This window comes from Pelobates fuscus, chromosome 10 (genome assembly GCF_036172605.1).
Source record: "Pelobates fuscus isolate aPelFus1 chromosome 10, aPelFus1.pri, whole genome shotgun sequence".
NCBI classification, from domain to species: domain Eukaryota; kingdom Metazoa; phylum Chordata; class Amphibia; order Anura; family Pelobatidae; genus Pelobates; species Pelobates fuscus.
Window position 1 is genome coordinate 141,818,162 of NC_086326.1, and position 19,725 is coordinate 141,837,886.

General features: G+C 41.1%; 1 protein-coding gene across 1 annotated transcript; it reads right to left on the reverse strand.

Moving 5' to 3' along the window:
* Positions 1-1,654: 1,654 nt before the first annotated feature.
* Positions 1,655-19,415, reverse strand: LOC134574529 (oocyte zinc finger protein XlCOF6-like). The gene is made up of 3 exons (XM_063433642.1): positions 19,297-19,415; positions 10,516-10,613; positions 1,655-4,337 (listed from the first exon to the last, which is right to left on the reverse strand). Exons 2-3 carry the CDS (start codon positions 10,538-10,540, stop codon positions 1,957-1,959), a joined length of 2,406 nt encoding a protein of 801 aa, XP_063289712.1. The 5' UTR covers positions 10,541-10,613; positions 19,297-19,415; the 3' UTR covers positions 1,655-1,956.
* Between the last annotated feature and the right edge of the window lie 310 nt (positions 19,416-19,725).

Genomic DNA, 19,725 nt, shown 5'->3' on the forward strand with positions numbered 1-19,725 from the left:
TTGCATTTTAACTGTGAATTTCATAATACTGTTTGAGTTTACTGCATTAAAATACACATATTTGTATTCAGTGATGTCTCACAAGTAAAACAGTACCCCCCATGTGCAGGTTTTATAGGGTTTTGGAAAGTTAAAGGGTCAAATATAGCACGTCACATTTTTTAGTTTATACAAATTGAAATTTGCCAGATTGGTAGCCCAGGAATTAGGATTACCCCCATGATGGCATACCTTTTGCAAAAGTAGACAACCCAAGGTATTACAAATGGGGAACGTCCAGTCTTTTTTAGTAGCCACTTCGTCACAAACACTGGCCAACAGTGTGCATTTTGTTGCAGTAAAAGCTAACAGTATTATGACATTTACAGCTAAAAAGTCCGGCGGAACTACAAATTGTTTTTAAAAATCTTAATTGCTCACAGTTTTTTTATTTTATTCATAATAAATTATGTTTCATATATGAATAGTTCATGAGAAATGAAAGCCCTGTTTTTCCTGAATAAAATGACATATAATAAGTGTGGGTGCACTTAATATTAAAGAAGTGAATTACGGTTGAACAAACATATAGCGCAAATTCCAGTTTTTGTTTACATTTTGTTTTGATCAGAACGTGTACAAGTGACTCCGTCCAGAAGGGGTTAATATTAAAATACACTACGTATGACGTTACATACATATATACATATATGTATATATATATATATATATAAATAAAATACACCATTTATTTTAAACATGTTTAATTATTATTTTTTACACTACCCACCAGCAGGGGGAATGTTTGACAGCCAAGACAGTCCCCCCTGCTGGCAGATCCACAGCCAGCTATATGGGGCCATGTGATCACTCTTTGAGAGCGATTACATTGCCCCTAGGGGCATGATTTGCCATGGGAGGGCTGCCTGGCAGCCCTCCCTAAGAGGATCGCGGCGGAGGCAAGTACCACTGGACTTCCAGGGGTAGAAAGCCGTTACGGTGTTTTCTGCCGCCGCAACCGCTTTAAAGCCCATTATAATGGGGACGGCATAGAACGGCGTTAAGGGGTTAAGTATCATACGGTCGGTTAGCAAATAGTGTGAATCTGATTGTATAATTATTCACTATCATGCACATGTGCCACTCTTTCTGTATGTTTTCTTGAGGTCTTACTCCTAAATCTGGTCATATCTGTATATTGCATACTGCTGATAGGTCACTGTTGCTGCAAATGTTATTGTCTGTAAAAATAAAGATTTACAATTTTGTTTTAAATAAATAAGCAACAAATCTGTATAAACCAATATATTTATTAAAACATGAATTTTCTCGAGGACAGTCAATATCAAATAAGGATTTCTATGATTATAAATTGCATATGGAAATTCAGAATTCACTAAGATTGAAGAAAAAGATAAAAATAAAATCACAGCTCAGGTTGCGCTGGTGGCTAATCGCAGATATTTCCCACAATGCTCAGCCAGCTTAATGAAGCCATATTGGATGGGGCACAATAGGCAAACCAGAAAAAGTTACTCATCTAGCAATTAATTATAAAGCTTAAATATATGTATAAAACTATGCTGTGTATAAAATAAACATATAATGCATAAAATTCTTCATATAATTTCAGGATGAGCATATGCAGAAAAAAATTTTAAAGCATACAAAAAATAAAAAATAAATCACACTAAATAAAACATCCTGCAAAAATCCGATTATGGAATAAAAAAAATTTATATAAACATATTCAGTAAGAAAACACTAGTTAAAAGGTTACTCCAAGCATCATAACCCTGGTATGATTCCAGGTAATAGTGCTCATCTTGTCCCTTTAAATTATTAGAAAGGAAACTCTACTTGACGTATTCCTCAATCAGAACATGCATATAATTTGCTCACAGTGTGAATCCTTCCATATCTTCTTAGAAACAGGGCTGAAAATAAGACATCCTTCCATCAGAGCACAAAAATGGTTTATGTTGTGTGACTTCTCTCATGTACAACAAAACTATACCTAGTGAAAAAGGATTTCCCACAAACCGAACATGAGAATGGCTTTTCTCCAGTGTGTCTTCTCATATGTTCAACCAGACGTAATCTATAGATAAAACTTTTCCCACACTCTGTACATTTGAATGGCCTCTCTCCTGTATGGGATTTCTCATGCATAGCTAAGTTACTACTACAAGTAAAGCGTTTCCCACATTCTGGACATGGAAATGGTTTCTCTCCTGTATGAGTTCTCTCATGTATGAGGAGATTTCGGCGGGAACTAAGGCACTTTCCACATTCAGAACACTTATATGCTTTCAAACCAGCGTGAACTCGTTTGTGGTTCACAAGAAGTTGGTTATTGGGGAAAAGTTTCCCACACTCTGAACATTCAAATGCTTTCTCTCCAGTGTGATAAGTCAAATGTGTGACAAGTGCACTTTTCCTATTGAAGCCCTTTCCACATTCAGAACAAAAGTACAGCTTCTCTCCAGTGTGAGTTCTTTGATGTGCAATATGACTTCCCTTACGTGTAAAACTCTTCCCACATTCAGAACACGAAAACGGCTTTTCAGTAGTATGAATTTTTCTATGTGAGCGAAGACTCGATGTGTAACGAAAATATTTTCCACACTCCAAACACTGATATGGTTTCTCTCCTGTATGAATTCTCTGGTGAATCATAAGAATTTTCTCACTGGTATATGCATTCCCACATTCAGAACAGGAGAATGATTTCACGTTTACATGACTCATCTGATGTCTCCTGAGGTGGGCTTCAGACACAAAATGCTTCTCACATTCAGAACAAGCAAATGGCTTGTCTTTGTGTTGTAACATATGTCGATCTAAATCTTGTTTGCAAAAAAACTTTTTTCCACAGTCAGAACATATATAGGATTTCTCTCCAGTATGTCTCAACTTATGTCTCCATAGAGAAGAATTACATTTAAAACTTTTTTTACATTCAGAACATGCAAACGGCTTCTCACCAGTGTGAACATTAGTATGTGTTTGAAGATGAGATTTCGATCCAAAACGTTTTCCACACGTAGGACAAACAAAGGGTTTCTCACCAGTGTGCCATCTGACATGTTTATCTAAACTTGGTTTCATGGAAAAACATTTTCCACATTCAGGACATACATATGGTTTTTCTCCAGTGTGAACTCGTTCATGTTTTCTTAAGGCTGATGTACTTATAAAAGATTTTTGACATTCAGGACATTTATATGGTCTTTCGCCAGAGTGCACACCCATATGTTGAATCAAACCCCTATTAGTGGTCAAACCTTTTCCACACTGAGAGCATTCATACAGTTTGGCGTGTGCTCTCTTATGTCCAGCCAGGTGTGAACTGCTGGTGAAACATTTCCCACATTCAGAACACGAAAATGGTTTTTCTCCTGTGTGGCTTCTTTGATGTATTGTAAGATCAGTGTTAAGAGCAAACGATTTTCCACATTCCGAGCACGAGAATGGTTTCTCTTTTGTATGAGTTCTCTGATGCTTAATAAGCTGTGATTGATTGTAACAATTAATGCCACATTCAGGACACGGACATACTTTCTCCTCTGTGTGACGGAGCTGATGTGAAGCAAGTAGCCTATTTTCAACAAAGCTTTTCCCACATTCCAAACATACAAATGGCTTCTCTCCTGTGTGTCTCCTTTGGTGGAGTAGGAGGTGACACTGATATGCAAAATGTCTCCCACATTCAGCACAAGTAAAAGGATTCTTTTTCTTATGAATTTTTAGATGTTTAGATAGAGAACTACTGGTTTTAAAAACAAGCTTACATTTGGAACAGGATAACTGTTTAGCTTTGGTACATGTTTGTTGGTGAGATGTAAGAGTAGATTTATCACTAAAGTTTCCATTACATTTTGTGCAGCTGTAACTTAAAATGCCCGTGTTTTTCTGCTTATGGTGTTGTTTGGGGTTTCGTTTCTTAAGATCTTGCTCTTTGTTGGAGAGTGACTCTTCAGCATCTGCTGGTGCAGTTACTTTCTGACTCCTTGTTTGAGTTTTTTTGCTTATTTGGTAGTTTTGGGTAACATTGGAATATTTTGTCAAAGTACGAGAAATTGCTTTTTTCTTCTTGTGGGGCTTGAGGGTAAGATGTCTGACTTTACTGCTTCTTGTATCAGCTTGCTCTTGTTGTAGATCACCTCTGGGTCTAGTTTTATGTGATTCTGTGAGATCTTTTTTGTTCTGAAAAGCAGTTTCCTTGGCACTTTTCTTCTGACATTTGCTTTGGGTTTTCCTTCTCAATTGATACATTTGGATAACACTGCCATTGTCTGTCGCACAAATGGGTAAACTAACCAAAGCAGATGATGTTCTGCTCAAGGACCTGGTTACTGGAAAAGAAGAAAAAAGAAGAAACATTTATATGAAGATAAGAGATCGTTGTCCTTTTAGTCTATTTAGTGTAGAATGCATTAAAAGACAACTGTCAACAAATTTTCACTTCTTATTTTCTTTTTAGTTATTACAACTGTTTAATGAATCTTAAAGTATCACTATAGGATCAGGAACACAAACATGTACTCCTGACCCTATAGTGTTAAAAACACCATCTAGCCCCCCTGGTCTCCTCATGCCTCCATAAATATAGTAAAATTTTTACTGTATTCAAGCCTGAAGCTGTAACTCTGCATGCTGCTTGCCTAAAAAAAAAAAAACTATCAGTCTGCTGACCTCATCAGAAGTGGTAGCCTGATCCAATCACAATGCTTCCCCATAGGACTGGCTGAGACTGATAAAGAGGCAGATAAGGGGCAGAGCCAGCATGATTCAAACACAGCCCTAGCCAATTAGCATCTGCTCATAGAGATGAATTGAATCAATGAATCTCTATGAGGAAAGTTCAGTGTCTGCATGCAGAGGGAGGAGACACTGAATGTTTGGATGCATTTTAGGCAGCCATGACCCAGGAAGGATCTCCAACAGCCATCTGAGGAGTGGCCAGTGAAGTTATCACTAGGCTGTAATGTAAACCAGGCCCAGACTGGCCATCGGGCACACCGGGCAAATGCCCGGTGGGCCGCGATGGCCGTGGGGCCGAGGCCGGAAGGGGAGATCACAGGATCTCCCCTGCCAGCCCCAGCAGGGCCAGCGCTATCCGAGCGCCGGCCCTGCTGTGTGTCTCCATGGGCCGGTGGGGAGATCAGAGATCTCCCTCACCGGCCCACAGGCACTGTAACATGCGGCCGCCGGCTGTGGGGTGTGAGGGAGGGAGGAGAGGACCGGCGGAGCTCTATCCAGCAGCTCCGCCGGGTCCTCTCGCGAGGGCGTTGCCGTGGGCAACGCTCAGATCTCGCGAGAGTGAACTCTAGCCGGCAGGTTAGAGTTCACTCTCACCACTGGACCACCAGGGAAGGAAGCATGATCCCCCTCCCAGGCAGAATGGCTCCTCGCAGGCAGAATGCCCCCCCTCCCCCCCCAGGCTAAAGGTAAGAAGGGAGGGAGGGATATAACTTTTTTTTTTTTTTTTTTTAATTATTAATAAAAAAATATTTAAATAAAAAAAAAATCACACTAACAGCCCCCTCACACACACACACAGCACACATCACCCCCAGACACACACAGCGCCTTCAGACACACAGCACACATCACCTTCAGACACACAGCACCCTCGCTCACACTATATATATATATATATATATATATATATATAAATAATATATAAAATAACCCTCAGTGAGTTAACAGACAAAGAAATTTAGAAACCTAGAATGTGACGGCAGATAAAAACACCCTCACACACAGCACCCCTCTTACATACACACACACTGCGCCCCTCACACATACAATACGTCCAAATATATATACATATATATATATATATATATATATATATATATATACACACACACACACACACACACACACTACAGCACCCCTCACACTGCACCACTACACACATTACGCTCCAGATACATGCTAGATCCCTTACCCTATATGCACTCTTAATCCTCTATACACACACACACACACACACACACACACACACACAATCTCCTATACACACTCTGGGTCCTTTACACACTAGATCTCCTACACACCCTCTCTACAACCCCTACACACACTACGTCACCTATACACACACACACTACAGCCCGTATGCACACACTCGCTAAATCCCCTATAACATTATGCCCCCTATACACACACTCTCTACAGACCCTAGCCACACATTACACCACAAACACAAATTAAATTGACCTATTTACACAATACCACACCACACTCTACACACACGCAATCCCACAAGCAGGCTCCAAACACATGCACCATACACTTTCCTGGCCCTTTTGTCCTCTGGTATCCCACTTGTGGAGACACCAGAGACAATTTAAAAGCAAACACAGCGCAAGCATGTTATTAAATTTGCTTGCGCTGCACAGAACAAATTCAGGGCCTTTTTCTAATGCCAGAGCTCTTCAGTGGGGCTCTGCACATTGAACCAACATGCTCACTTTGAGAGGGGGCGTGCTTGTCAATAGTGATGACAAAACACACCCTCTCTGGCCCCGCCCCCTTCTTAGGGGGCCGCTCTGGTTGAAAAATGCCCGGGCCTAATTTTTTTCCCAGTCCGGCCCTGATGTAAACACTGCATTTTCTCTGAATAGACAGTGCTTACAGCAAAAAGCCTGAAGGGAATGATTCTACTCACCAGAACAAATTCAATAAGCTGTAGTTGTTCTGGTGACTATAGTCTCCCTTTAATTATATATATATTTTTTTTTATTCTTTATTTTTGGTATGCAGGTAGTTACAACAGTGCCTGTGTCGCCACAACAGCGTTGACAGGCTCGTTTCTTAGTCATATGATAGCAGTATTGTGGCAGGTTGGGTATGCATACATTTTTTAAATGAAAGAGGTTGAGCAGTAGTTTTACATTAAGTCATGGCAGAGTAGTCATCACGTTTAAATTTTTAGACTTAACAGGTTTGGTACATGTTGATAAAACTTTGTAGCTGAGCTATGCATTTTTAATTGAGTAGGTATAAAACGATTATTAAGTTACAGGCTTATGTGAATTTGTCAGTTGCGAATTTCTCCACACTACTGAAAATTGACCACCAGGGGGCAGCGAGTCACTGAGCTGGCCAAATTTAGCTTTAGATGATATCTATGCAGGTAAGCAATAATACCACTGGTTGTATTGTAATAAAGGATAATAATAATAACAAGAGGGGTATGTTAGATTAGATAATATACAGTGCTCTGCAATAATGTTAGGTACACACATATGTAAAAACATTTACAGCCACTTAGTTACTGGTTCGGCTGGCATCCTGGCCACCATCAAGTCCCCCTTTGTTTTGTTTTTCCGTTTGGTTGTTGGAATGCTTCGGCACTTGCTAGCCGGGTGTGTGTTCATTTTTGTGCTTCTAACTAGGGTTCTGTAGCTTGAGGTCAGAGACAAATAGATGGGATTACCCTTGTGATCACACTGTTGATTGGCAATTAGTGGTTGCCCGCCAAGGGGACCCCTCTATATACATATATATATATATATATATTAAAGCTTTTTTTTTTAAAAAGGGGATATAAGGACTGCTGTAGTAGTTATAGTCCCGATGTGTGACATGGTAGTATGGTGTTTGTCCCTGTATGGGCGATCCAGGCGAGTGCCGGTCTTAGGCGGGAGAAGAGTCCCTGTTGCCGTGCCGGTCATCGTGCACAGTATGGTGGCTGTAGTTGGGCAATCCTCGTTTGCCAGCCCGCATGCGGTATGGTAGGTAAGGCTAGGGTGTTGTGGTGGTGTCCCACTCTGTAGTTAGGCTGGTGGGGTATGAGGACGTACTCGCCTGTTCCCGCTCGGCTCACTTCGGCAGTCCGCCCGTGAGAAGTCAGGAGGGAGGGTGCACCAGTCAATCCTCGAGCATGGCTGGCTGGGCATGCAGTCTCCGCCATTTTAGAGGTAGACTCTGCGCTCTGGGTTCGACCTGCAGATGTTCCAAGTGCCGGTGTTAGTGCACTCAGCTGGGCCACGAGGTGGGGACCGGGATTACCCCCGCCGGTCCAGAGGGGGGGGGGAAACAGGGCCAGACTCGCCTAGCCTCCTGCTTCTGCCTTGCCGCTGGTGGGCAGGATAGCTGGGCAGCGGCCGTCCACCCCACTCACCGCCCGAGCGGTCTCCATCATAGTTGACGGGGATCCCCCCACCGAGGGACTAAAACTCTTCAGCAAGCCTCTCCTCGGTACCAGGGTGGCTTCTTGCGTCGGGTCACAGCTACCAGTCGTTTGGCAGGTATGGAGTCGGTTTTTAAAAGGTAAAAACTGTGGAGTATTGTAGGAGCTACTCCATTTTGCGACCATCCGGCATGGCGGTCCGGCCCCGCCCCCCCCCTTTAATTATATTTTTAAGTGATTTATATTTAAAAAAATTATCAAAATATTTTATCTGGCTGAGCAGACATGTTGGGTCAGACTCCACTGTTATCTGACCAACTGCTGCTCAACCTAACTTTCCCTTCCTGAGCTTGCTTTGTGTGAAACTGAAGCTCAGTTTGGTTAAAAAGCAGTAGTTGGTCAGATAACAGTAGAGTCTGACCACATAAAGCTGTGCATCTAAAGTAAAATGTTATCAAACAAAATCCAGTACACATAGTTTAAAAAAATATATATATCTATGTTTCATCAATTGTAATAATCGGTTTAAAACATTTTTTTTTAAAAGAGAAGTTAAAATTCGATGACAGTTATCCTTTAAGAAAACAAAAATGTCTGCTCCTTATTAAACAAACACCATATTTACCTTCTATGAGAGGGACTGCTGTTTTGTCAGTGTTCCCTGCCAGGAGAGGGCAATATATGTAGAACGGAGGTTTTCTTCAATGATTAAAATTAGGTGTAACTGAAAGGACAACTGTAAGCTTGTTTGGGCAGGTCTCTCTTCACCTACTGTTCCAATATATCGATCACGCTTTCTCAGAATTAAGAGTTTGTCTTTTTTCCCGTTTCTAAATGTGATTTTATATCTAACATACAAAATACACAATCCAGCGCACTCGCTCATTCACTACACAGCGATTTAAAGTCTCACAGAATGCAATAGTTTGATTTAAGAACACCTCACCTAGACAGAACAATATTGAGGGTTTAGTTATAGTATATGATCATACATGGCATAAACCTGCCACAACGTCAACGTCCTACTCTATAGAAATTAGATCGCCGTTTCAGTCCATACCAGGAGTTTCAGCAGGGTCATCCTGATGGAAGTCCTGGTATGGACTGAAATGGCGATTGAGTGGATAAAGACGCTACATTTTGATTTTGAAGACCAGTGTGTGTCTTTCTTCGTGGAAATTTATGCCAATTGGCTGACAAACCAATACTGTGAGTTTTGAAGTTGCGGTTTAGTGAATGAGTGAGTGCGCTGCATTATGTATAGTTTAGCCTAAGTAGCAGGTAAGCATGTTCAGGTGACTGCAGCCCTCTTGGTTTCATATGTAAATATATATATATGGGGGTCCAGGCCAACTACTGCATCTTTGCACCTATGCCTGCCACATGTGAATCATTCCAGGGCCATATTTTACCTTGCCCTGCAGAGAGCCACGTAAGGAAAGAATTCCCAAGTAAGTGTGTTTAAGGGTTAGTCCAACCATCATATTACTTAAGTAATTTGAAGTGGTCATGGTGGTACAAGTATGTATGTACAGTGTTTTACATACAGAGTAATTAATACTTGTGTGCCTAAGGCTAGCTAAACCCCCGGCACTCTATTCCAGGCAACCCAATGTAAATTCTGTACATATTCCAGCGACAGACACGTTCTTCACTCTCCCTCCATCCTCCCTCTTTTGGCCATTCTGCTCCCTCACTGGCTCTGAGCGTGCGTATGCGCTCTGAGCTGGAAAAACTGTCCAATCACAGGCTTCTTCATGAAAAGTCTGTAGATGGACCTTGCGCCCAGCTGCCCACACGTCACAAAGAGGCGTAGAAACCTGTGCCGGAAGCGTTGCCCGCTGTACTGGATTTCAGGTAAGTAAAACATTTCTTTTTTTGGGGGGGGAGGGACCTAAACTAAACTATATATGACCATACAGTGCATATTTCTACCACAACTAGGCACATTGGCATTGTGGCAGGCTTATGCAATGTATGATCATATACTCTAACTAAATCTGCATTATTTTTGCTCAATGGGGTGTTTTAAAAAAAAAAAAAAAAAAAAAACTAACCCAAACAAATACTATAAAATTCTGTGAGCTTTTAAGTTGCTGTTTAGTAAATGAGTGAGTGTATTGGATCCGGTATGTTATTTATGTATATAGATTTGAGAATATTATTTATATATTAGATATACACTTTGATTGCAGCCAGTGCAATAGCTCGGTCGGTTAAATACACCAAGTCCAAAACCTGTTCAAATATCAAGCCTGGATTCTATTCAGTGCAGGGTAAACTTGGTCCTTCATTTGACCGAGCCAACAAAATGAATATTGAGTTCGGTAATATAATTTTTACTTTTATATCATGATGAGCGGATTGTGATAAAAATCTTTTTAACTCACATCTTGTATGTAATGCATCCTCCATATTCGCAGCTTGCTTGTGACCCTCTGCTCCTTCCAGAGTTACGGATATGCTTGTCGGCGTGGTATTAATTATCCTACAAATGAACGGTTAGAGTCAGTGTTTAGAAGTTGGATTTTCAAAAGCTTTGAGGTTTTAGAGAGGGGTCCATGGCACACTTGCCTGGATTGAATGTTCACTTTCTAACAGCTAGTTGAAATTGTGATCTGGACAATAAAATAATACATGGGAAAACATTTAATTTGTCTTGCTGCAAAATATCAACAAAATTAAAACCACAAGGACTAAACTATAAAGGAATGATCAGTAGCCATCACTAGTGTGAGCTAGAATGGAGCATTCATTCCCTTACTAAAGGGACACAAAAGGCATCAAAACAACTTTAACGTAATGGAGTGGTTATGGTGTATAGATCATGCCTTTGCAGTCTGCTCAATTCTCCGCCTTCTAGGACTGAAACTTCTATTATGCCATCATATCCACACCTCCCTGCATGTGATTCACACAGCCTTCCTAAACACATCCTGTAAAGAGAGATAGAATGTTTAAACTGCCTTATTGCACAGTCTGTTTCATTTATAATTTCTTACCTCTTGATCTGTTAATAGCCTGTGAGAGCCTCTTGTGTGATTAACGTTCAGATAACAGAGCAGGAGAGGTGTGGGTAGATTTGCATAAACAAAAACAAAAAAGTGTTTTTACTCCTAAATGGCAGAGAATTGAGCAGTGAGACTGCATGGGGCATGATCTATGCAGTAAAAGGAATTAATTAAGCCAAGTCCTTCATTTCTGGTATTGAAATGTGTGATCATTTTCATCTCAAATGTCTTTCGTTCACTAGAGTCTTTGAAATTCCGGTGGTTTTGGATGGAGTGACCGGTCTGGGTGAAGTGATGACCAACGGGGGTACAATATCCGTTTTCCTTGTGGTTCTTGATTGAGCGTCTGTGTAGATTCATTCTGAGATGCGGCTAAAGGCCAGTTTCTCCAATGTAGCAAGCTTTGTCACACACCGTAACACCAGAAATGAAGGACTTAATGTAGATTCTGGCTTTCTCACACACTACCAAAACTTTACATAAACACACATCTTAATGTCTTATATGGTTCTTTTTCAATATTCTCGTTTCCCCTTTATTTGATCTATTTATGTACATACATATATGCAGCTGTATGTTTGCATGCCCTGCTCTGCTGTTTTTTCATTATCCAGCTTATTGACTCTGTTCATTTACTTTTTCTGGCTATTCTCAGCCAACCTGCACCTTTCTGTTTCAGGCACATCTTATGCTATTTATGACACCCCACTCACCCCCTCCCCTTCTCTAACATCAGTTGTTTTACGTGGTAAACTCTATCAGATTGATCAGTATTGCTGCAGACCTGAGGAAGAGAGAAAAACTCTCAAAAGCTTGTCTTTGAAATATTATGTTAGTCCAATAAAAAAAGGTATCATTGTCCTATGTATAGTGTTGCTCTCTCTATTTAACCTGACTTACACAGACCTCGTTTATATTTACCAAAGCTAACTCGTGACTAAACTAGTACAAATGCAGACTAACCATAAAAAAGTGCAAGTACTAACATACCCCTGATTGTTGAAAATGTTACGCAAAAGCATGTGGATTGCCTTTGGGGTACCCCATGCGTGTGTTATATCCTTTGCACGACAAAAATAAAGAATTAAAAAAAAAAAAAAAAAAAAAAAAAAAGGTATCATTGCATACTGCAATACTCTGGGATTTTGTAAACAGGATTAAAGGACCACTATAGGCACCCAGACCACTTCAGTTCAATGAAGTGGTCTGGGTGCCAGGTCCATCTAGGGTTAACCCTTTCTGCTGTAAACATAGCAGTTTCAGATTTTCACAGTGAGAAGACGCCAGCGTCCATAGGAAAGCATTGAGAATGCTTTCCTATGGACTGGCTGAATGCGCGCGCAGCTCTTGCCGTGCATGCGCATTCAGCCGATGACATCAGAAGAGGGAGGAGAGTCAGAGCGCCGAGGGAGCCCGGCGCTGGAAAAAAGGTAAGGGGTTAACCCCTTCCTCCCCCTTCAGCGCCACGGGAATGGGCCCTAAGGGTGGGGGCACCCTCAGGGCACTATAGTGCCAGGAAAACGAGTATGTTTTCATGGCACTATAGTGGTCCTTTAATAAGGCTGATCCAATCTACTATATATATATATATACACATATATATATATACATACATACATACATATACCGTATATACTCGAGTAAAAGTCGAACCCGAATATAAAAGTCGAGACCCCTAATTTTACCTCATAAAACTGGGAAAACTTATTGACTCGAGTATAAGACTAGGGTGGAAAATGCAGCAGCTACTGGTAAATTTCTAAATAAAATTAGATCCCCCCAAAATTATATTAATTGAATATTTATTCACACTGTGTGTATATAATGAATGCAGTGTATGTGTGTGTATGAGTGCAGTGTGTGTTTGTGTATGTGATGCAGAGAGTGTAACCTTGGTGGGGGGTGGGCATTTTTATTATTCATTTTTTTATTATTTTAATATTATTATTGTTTTTTTAACCCCTTAAGGACCGCTGACGGTTCAGGACTGTCAGCGGTAAAACGTGCGTTTGGACCGCTGACGGTCCTGAACCGTCATAACGGTTTTGGGCAACTTACCTGATCGCCATCGGTCCCACGGCGGCGATCAGCTCTCCTCCCGGTCCAGGGGGACTGCCTGTCTGCCCGGGCAGTCCCCCCTCGGCAGATCAGGACCCCACGGCCATGTGATCACTCGATCACATGACCGCAATAGGGGTCTGTGTATCTGCCTGCAGGGGGACTGTCTGTGCTGACAGGCAGTCTCCCTGCATATGTAAAATCATAAAATAAAGTGTAAAACAAAAAAATCAGTGTAAAAAAAATAATATGTGTATATATATATATATATATATATATATATATATATATATATATATGATATATATATATACACATGTATTATATACCTATATATAATATATGTATATATATCATATATATATATAATGTCACACTAAGTGTATTTTTATATTTATATATACGTATATTAATATAAAAATACACTTATATTTAAATTACACACGAATATATACAATATATATATATAATAACTATATATATGGTATATATATTATTATAAAATACAAATATGTTAATAAAAATAAATAACAAAAAATAATAATTTTTAATAATTAAAAAAAAATTATATATATATATTAAATTTTATTCTAACAGTATTTTGATATTGATATACCGTATATACTCTAGTATAAGCCGACCCGAATATAAGCCGAGGCCCCTAATTTTATCCAAAAAAACTGGGAAAACTTATTGACTCGAGTATAAGACTAGGGTGGGAAATGCAGCAGCTACTGGTAAATTTCTAAATAAAATTAGATCCTAAAAAAAATATATTAATTGAATATTTATTTACAGTGTGTGTATAATGAATGCAGTGTGTGCGTATGTGTGTGTGTATGAGTGCAGCGTGTGTGTATGAGTGCAGCGTGTGTGTATGAGTGCAGCGTGTGTGTATGAGTGCAGCGTGTGTGTATGAGTGCAGCGTGTGTGTATGAGTGCAGCGTGTGTGTATGAGTGCAGCGTGTGTGTATGAGTGCAGCGTGTGTGTGCATGAATGCAGTGTGTGTGTGTGTATGAATGCAGTGTGTGAATGCAGTGTGTGCAGGGCCGGTGCAAGGATATTTGCCGCCGTAGGCAAAAAAAATTTTGCCGCCCCCTCCCCCCCCCATATGTCCTGACTTCCCCTCCTCCTCCCTCAGTGGTCCTTACCTCCCCACCCCCGTGTTCCTTCACCCCCCCCCCCGTGGTCCTGACTCACCCCTCCCCTAGTGGTCCTTACCCTCCCCTCCCCTAGTGGTCCTTACCCTCCCCTCCCCTAGTGGTCCTTACTTCCCCCTCCCCTCCCATAGTGGTCCTTATCCCACCCCCTCCCTCTCATAGTGGCCCTCATCCCCCTTCTCCCTCCCATAATGTTCCTTATCCCCCCCCATTCCTCCCATAGTGGTCCATATACCCCCCCCCCCTCCCTCCCATAGTGGTCCTTATACCCCCCTCCCTCCCATAGTGGTCCTTATACCCCCCTCCCTCCCATAGTGGTCCTTATACCCCCCTCCCTCCCATAGTGGTCCTTATACCCCCCTCCCTCCCATAGTGGTCCTTATCCCACCCCCTCCCATAGTGGCCCTTATACCCCCCCTCCCTCCCATAGTGGTCCTTATACCCCCCTCCCTCTAATAGTGGTCCTTATCCCCCCCCCTCCCTCCCATAGTGGTCCTTATCCCCCCCCCTCCCTCCCATAGTGGTCCTTATCCCCCCCCCTCCCTCCCATAGTGGTCCTTATCCCCCCCCCTCCCTCCCATAGTGGTCCTTATACCCCCCCTCCCTCCCATAGTGGTCCTTATCCCCCTTTTTTTTGTTATTAATTTTTTTTTTATTATTATTTTTTTTAATTTGATTTATATATTTATTTTTTTTCGTCCCCCCTCCCTGCTTGATATATGGCAGGGAGGGGGGCTCCTTCCCTGGTGGTCCAGTGGCAGTTCAGTGGGGGGGAGAGGGGGGCTGGCAGAGCTGTAACTTACCTGTTCTGCAGCTCCTGTCAGCTCTCTCCTCCTCTGCGCCGTCCGTGTAGCTCCTTCTATCAGCTCACACTGTAAGTCTCGCGAGAGCCGCGGCTCTCGCGAGACTTACACTGGGAGCTGACCGAGGTGCTGAACGGACGGCGCAGAGGAGGAGAGAGCTGACAGGAGCTGCAGAACAGGTAAGTTACAGCTCTGCCAGCCCCCCTCTCCCCCGGTCTGTATTATGGCAATGCAAATTGCCATAATACAGACAGTGACTCGAGTATAAGCCGAGTTGGGGTTTTTCAGCCCAAAAAATGGGCTGAAAAACTCGGCTTATACTCGAGTATATACGGTATATATATTTATATCAAAATACACTTAGAATGTAATGATATATATATCTATGTATAAATAAATAAATAAAAATAATACGAAATATACATATGTCCACATACATAATTACATAAATAATTTCATAAATATACACGTAGACGTCAAATATATAAATATGTATATATATTAAAATTCTACGTGCATATTTATGTAATATTTTTACCTAATTAAGTAATTTTAATGATTGCAATTTGAGGGACCTGCCTGCCAACCCAGGCCAAAAGTCCAGATAATTTAATTTGCTAGCACTGTGTTTAACCCTGTAACTTTCTATGACACCCTAAATCCTGTACATGGGGGTACTGTTTTACTCGGGAGACTTCGCTGAACACAAATATTAGTGTTTCAAAACAGTAAAACATATCACAGCGATGATATTGTCAGTGAAAGTGAAGTTTTTTGCATTTTTCACACACAAACAGCTCTTTCACTGAGGATATTATTGCTGTGATATATTTTACTGTTCTGATACACTAATATTTGTGTTCAGCGAAGTCTCCTGAGTATAACAGTACCCCACATGTAGAGGTTTTATAGTGTTTGTGAAAGTTACAGGGTCAAATATAAGGCTTGATTTTACTTTTTTTTTTATTGAAATTTGTCAGATTGGTTAGGTTGCCTTTGAGAGCGTATGGTAGCCAAGGAATGAGAATTAGCCCCATGATGGCATACCATTTGCAAAAGAAGACAACCCAAGGTATTGCAAATGGGGTATGTTCAGCCTTTTTTAGTAGCCACTTAGTCACAAACACCGGCCAAAGTTAGCGTTTTTTGCATTTTTAACACACAAACAAATATAAATGCTAACTTTGGCCAGTATTTGTGACTAGGTGGCTACTAAAAAAAGACTGGACATACCCCATTTTGAATACCCTGGGTTGTCTACTTTAAAAAATATGTACATGTTAGGTGTGTTTCGGGGATTTATGACAGATAACGGTGTAACAATGTCACTATTGATACATTTAAAATATATATATATTGAAACAGCAATTTCCTACTTGTATTTATAGGCCTATAACTTGCAAAAAAAAGCAATAAAGCATGTAAACACTGGGTGTTTTTAAACTCGGGACAAAATTTTGAATCTATTTAGCAGTTTTTTTCATTAGCTTTTGTAGATAAGTAAAAGATTTTTCAAGTAAAAGTCCAAAAACATGTTTTTTTTTTTATTTTTCACCATATTTTTTTTTTTTTTTTTAAATTCAATATATGACATAATATAAATACTGGTATGTAAAGAAAGCCCTTCTTGTCGTGAAAAAAACAATATATAACTTGTATGGGAACCGTAAATGAGAGAGCAGAAAATTACAGCTAAACACAAACACCACAAAAGTGTTAAAACTGCTCTGGTCCTTAACGTACAAACATCGCAAAAACAGGCCGGTCCTTAAGGGGTTAACCGGTAATATTTTTTTAAAATATTTTTTATTTTATTATATTATTAATAACATTTGTATTTTATTGTTTTTTGTCCCCCCTCCCTGCTTCTTAGCTGGCCAGGGAGGGGGGCTAAATTATTCCCTGGTGGTCCAGTGGATGGGCTGTGTAGGAGAGGGGCTGGCAGTGAGCTGTAACTTACCTTTCCTGCAGCTCCCCTCACCTCCGTTCCGGTCAGCTCCCTTCTCCTCCATTGTAAGTCTTTGGCAACGCTCTGACCCCGCGGCTCTCGCAAAACTTACAGTGGAGCTGACCGGAAAACAGGAGAAGGGAGCTGACAGGAGCTGCTGTAAAGGTAAGTAACCGCTCTCTGCCAGCCCTCAACAGGACCGCCGGGCTTCTAATGAGCCCGGCGGTCCTGGTCTGTATTATGGCAATGTAAGTTGCCATAATACAGACATTGACTCGAGTATAAGAGTATAAGACGAGTGGGGGGTTTTCAGCACAAAAAATGTGCTGAAAAACTCTACTTATACTCTACTTATACTCGAGTATATACGGTATATATATATATATATATATATATATATATATATATATATATATATATATATATCAAAATTGTAAGTGCAAGATATATATATTGTAATTGTTTCATGGAGACAGCCACTAGAGGCTGGATTAACCCTGAAGTGTAAACATAGCAGTTTCATCTACTTTTCTACGCTATCCTTACCAATTGTGTCACTATACCCCACTCCCTCTAACATGTAAGCTCACTGAGCAGGGCCCTCAATCCCTCTGTTACTGTGTCACTATACCCACCTCCCTCTAACATGTAAGCTCACTGAGCAGGCCCTCAATCCCTCTGTTACTGTGTCACTATACCCCACTCCCTCTAACATGTAAACTCACTGAGCAGGGCCCTCAATCCCTCTGTTACTGTGTCACTATACCCCACTCCCTCTAACATGTAAGCTCACTGAGCAGAGCCCTCAATCCCACTGTTACTGTGTCACTATACCCCACTCCCTCTAACATGTAAACTCACTGAGCAGGGCCCTCAATCCCTCTGTTACTGTGTCACTATACCCCACTCCCTCTAACATGTAAACTCACTGAGCAGGGCCCTCAATCCCTCTGTTACTGTGTCACTATACCCCACTCCCTCTAACATGTAAGCTCACTGAGCAGAGCCCTCAATCCCACTGTTACTGTGTCACTATACCCCACTCCCTCTAACATGTAAACTCACTAAGCAGGGCCCTCAATCCCTCTGTTACTGTGTCACTATACCCCACTCCCTCTAACATGTAAACTCACTGAGCAGGGCCCTCAATCCCTCTGTTACTGTGTCACTTTACCACACTCCCTCTAGCATGTAAGCTCACTGAGCAGGGCCCTCAATCCCTCTGTTACTGTGTATCCAACTTGTCTGGTTACAAATACGTGTCTGTTAGTCCACCCATTGTACAGCGCTACGGAACTTTTTGACGCTATATAAATGATCACTTTTAGGGAAAATAAAAAATACAGGGTGTGTAAGGTTTCCAAATACACCAGCATGTTGTTCGGGAACACAGCATATATACATACATATTAAGGGAAAGCACATGGCAGGCACTGTCCTGTAGTATATATAAAAATATGCAGCAGGCAGGAAATTAAGATATCCAACAGGATTCCTGCAGCATATACATTCCACATACTTCAGAGGCAGCACTTTATATGTGCTGCCCCTCGAAACTTATAAAGCATATCCCCACCAACATGTGTTTTCAGGAATACCTGGATAAAATATTTACTAAAGATGAAAAAGGATAGGGCAATAATGTAACAGAGTGTTAGGAATACCTGGAAATACCCCATTATTTAGAGCACTTTATTTAATCTCTGGGTAACTCACATTAATTAGAGTTACAGAGCACTTTATTTAATCTCTGGGTAACTCACATTAATTAGAGTTACAGAGCACTTTATTTAATCTCTGGGTAACTCACATTAATTAGAGTTACAGAGCACTTTATTTAATCTCTGGGTAACTCACATTAATTAGAGTTACAGAGCACTTTATTTAATCTCTGGGTAACTCACATTAATTAGAGTTACAGAGCACTTTATTTAATCTCTGGGTAACTCACATTAATTAGAGTTACAGAGCACTTTATTTAATCTCTGGGTAACTCACATTAATTAGAGTTACAGAGCACTTTATTTAATCTCTGGGTAACTCACATTAATTAGAGTTACAGAGCACTTTATTTAATCTCTGGGTAACTCACATTAATTAGAGTTACAGAGCACTTTATTTAATCTCTGGGTAACTCACATTAATTAGAGTTACAGAGCACTTTATTTAATCTCTGGGTAAGGTACATACCTGGCTCCACGTTGCTCGGATCCCTATAGAGTCTGCGAGTGCCCAAGGCATGTTCCTGTTACTGCGCATGCGCGGAGAGACCAGCCGCTATCACATTTCCCTACCCTGTAAAAAAAAGAATCCCCCTCGTCACTTCCGGAGATTCGGCCGTACCGGAAGTGACTATGGTCAGCTGTGGGACGGAGTTGCGTTTTGCCGCGCTTGCGTTCGAGCACCAGCAAGGGTAGGGAACTGATACAGGACGCACTGCGCACGCGCAGCAGAGGACTCCCGAGTTAGAAAGTCTACCGGTAAAATGCGCATGCGCGTTATCGATAAAGCAACTGATGCTTCAGCAGTGCGGCCATGTTTGAGAATGGCAACACTGACTGTTCACGGGTTGTAGTGAGGGCAAAGGCAAAGTGTGGGAAGTGTTCAATGGCAAACATA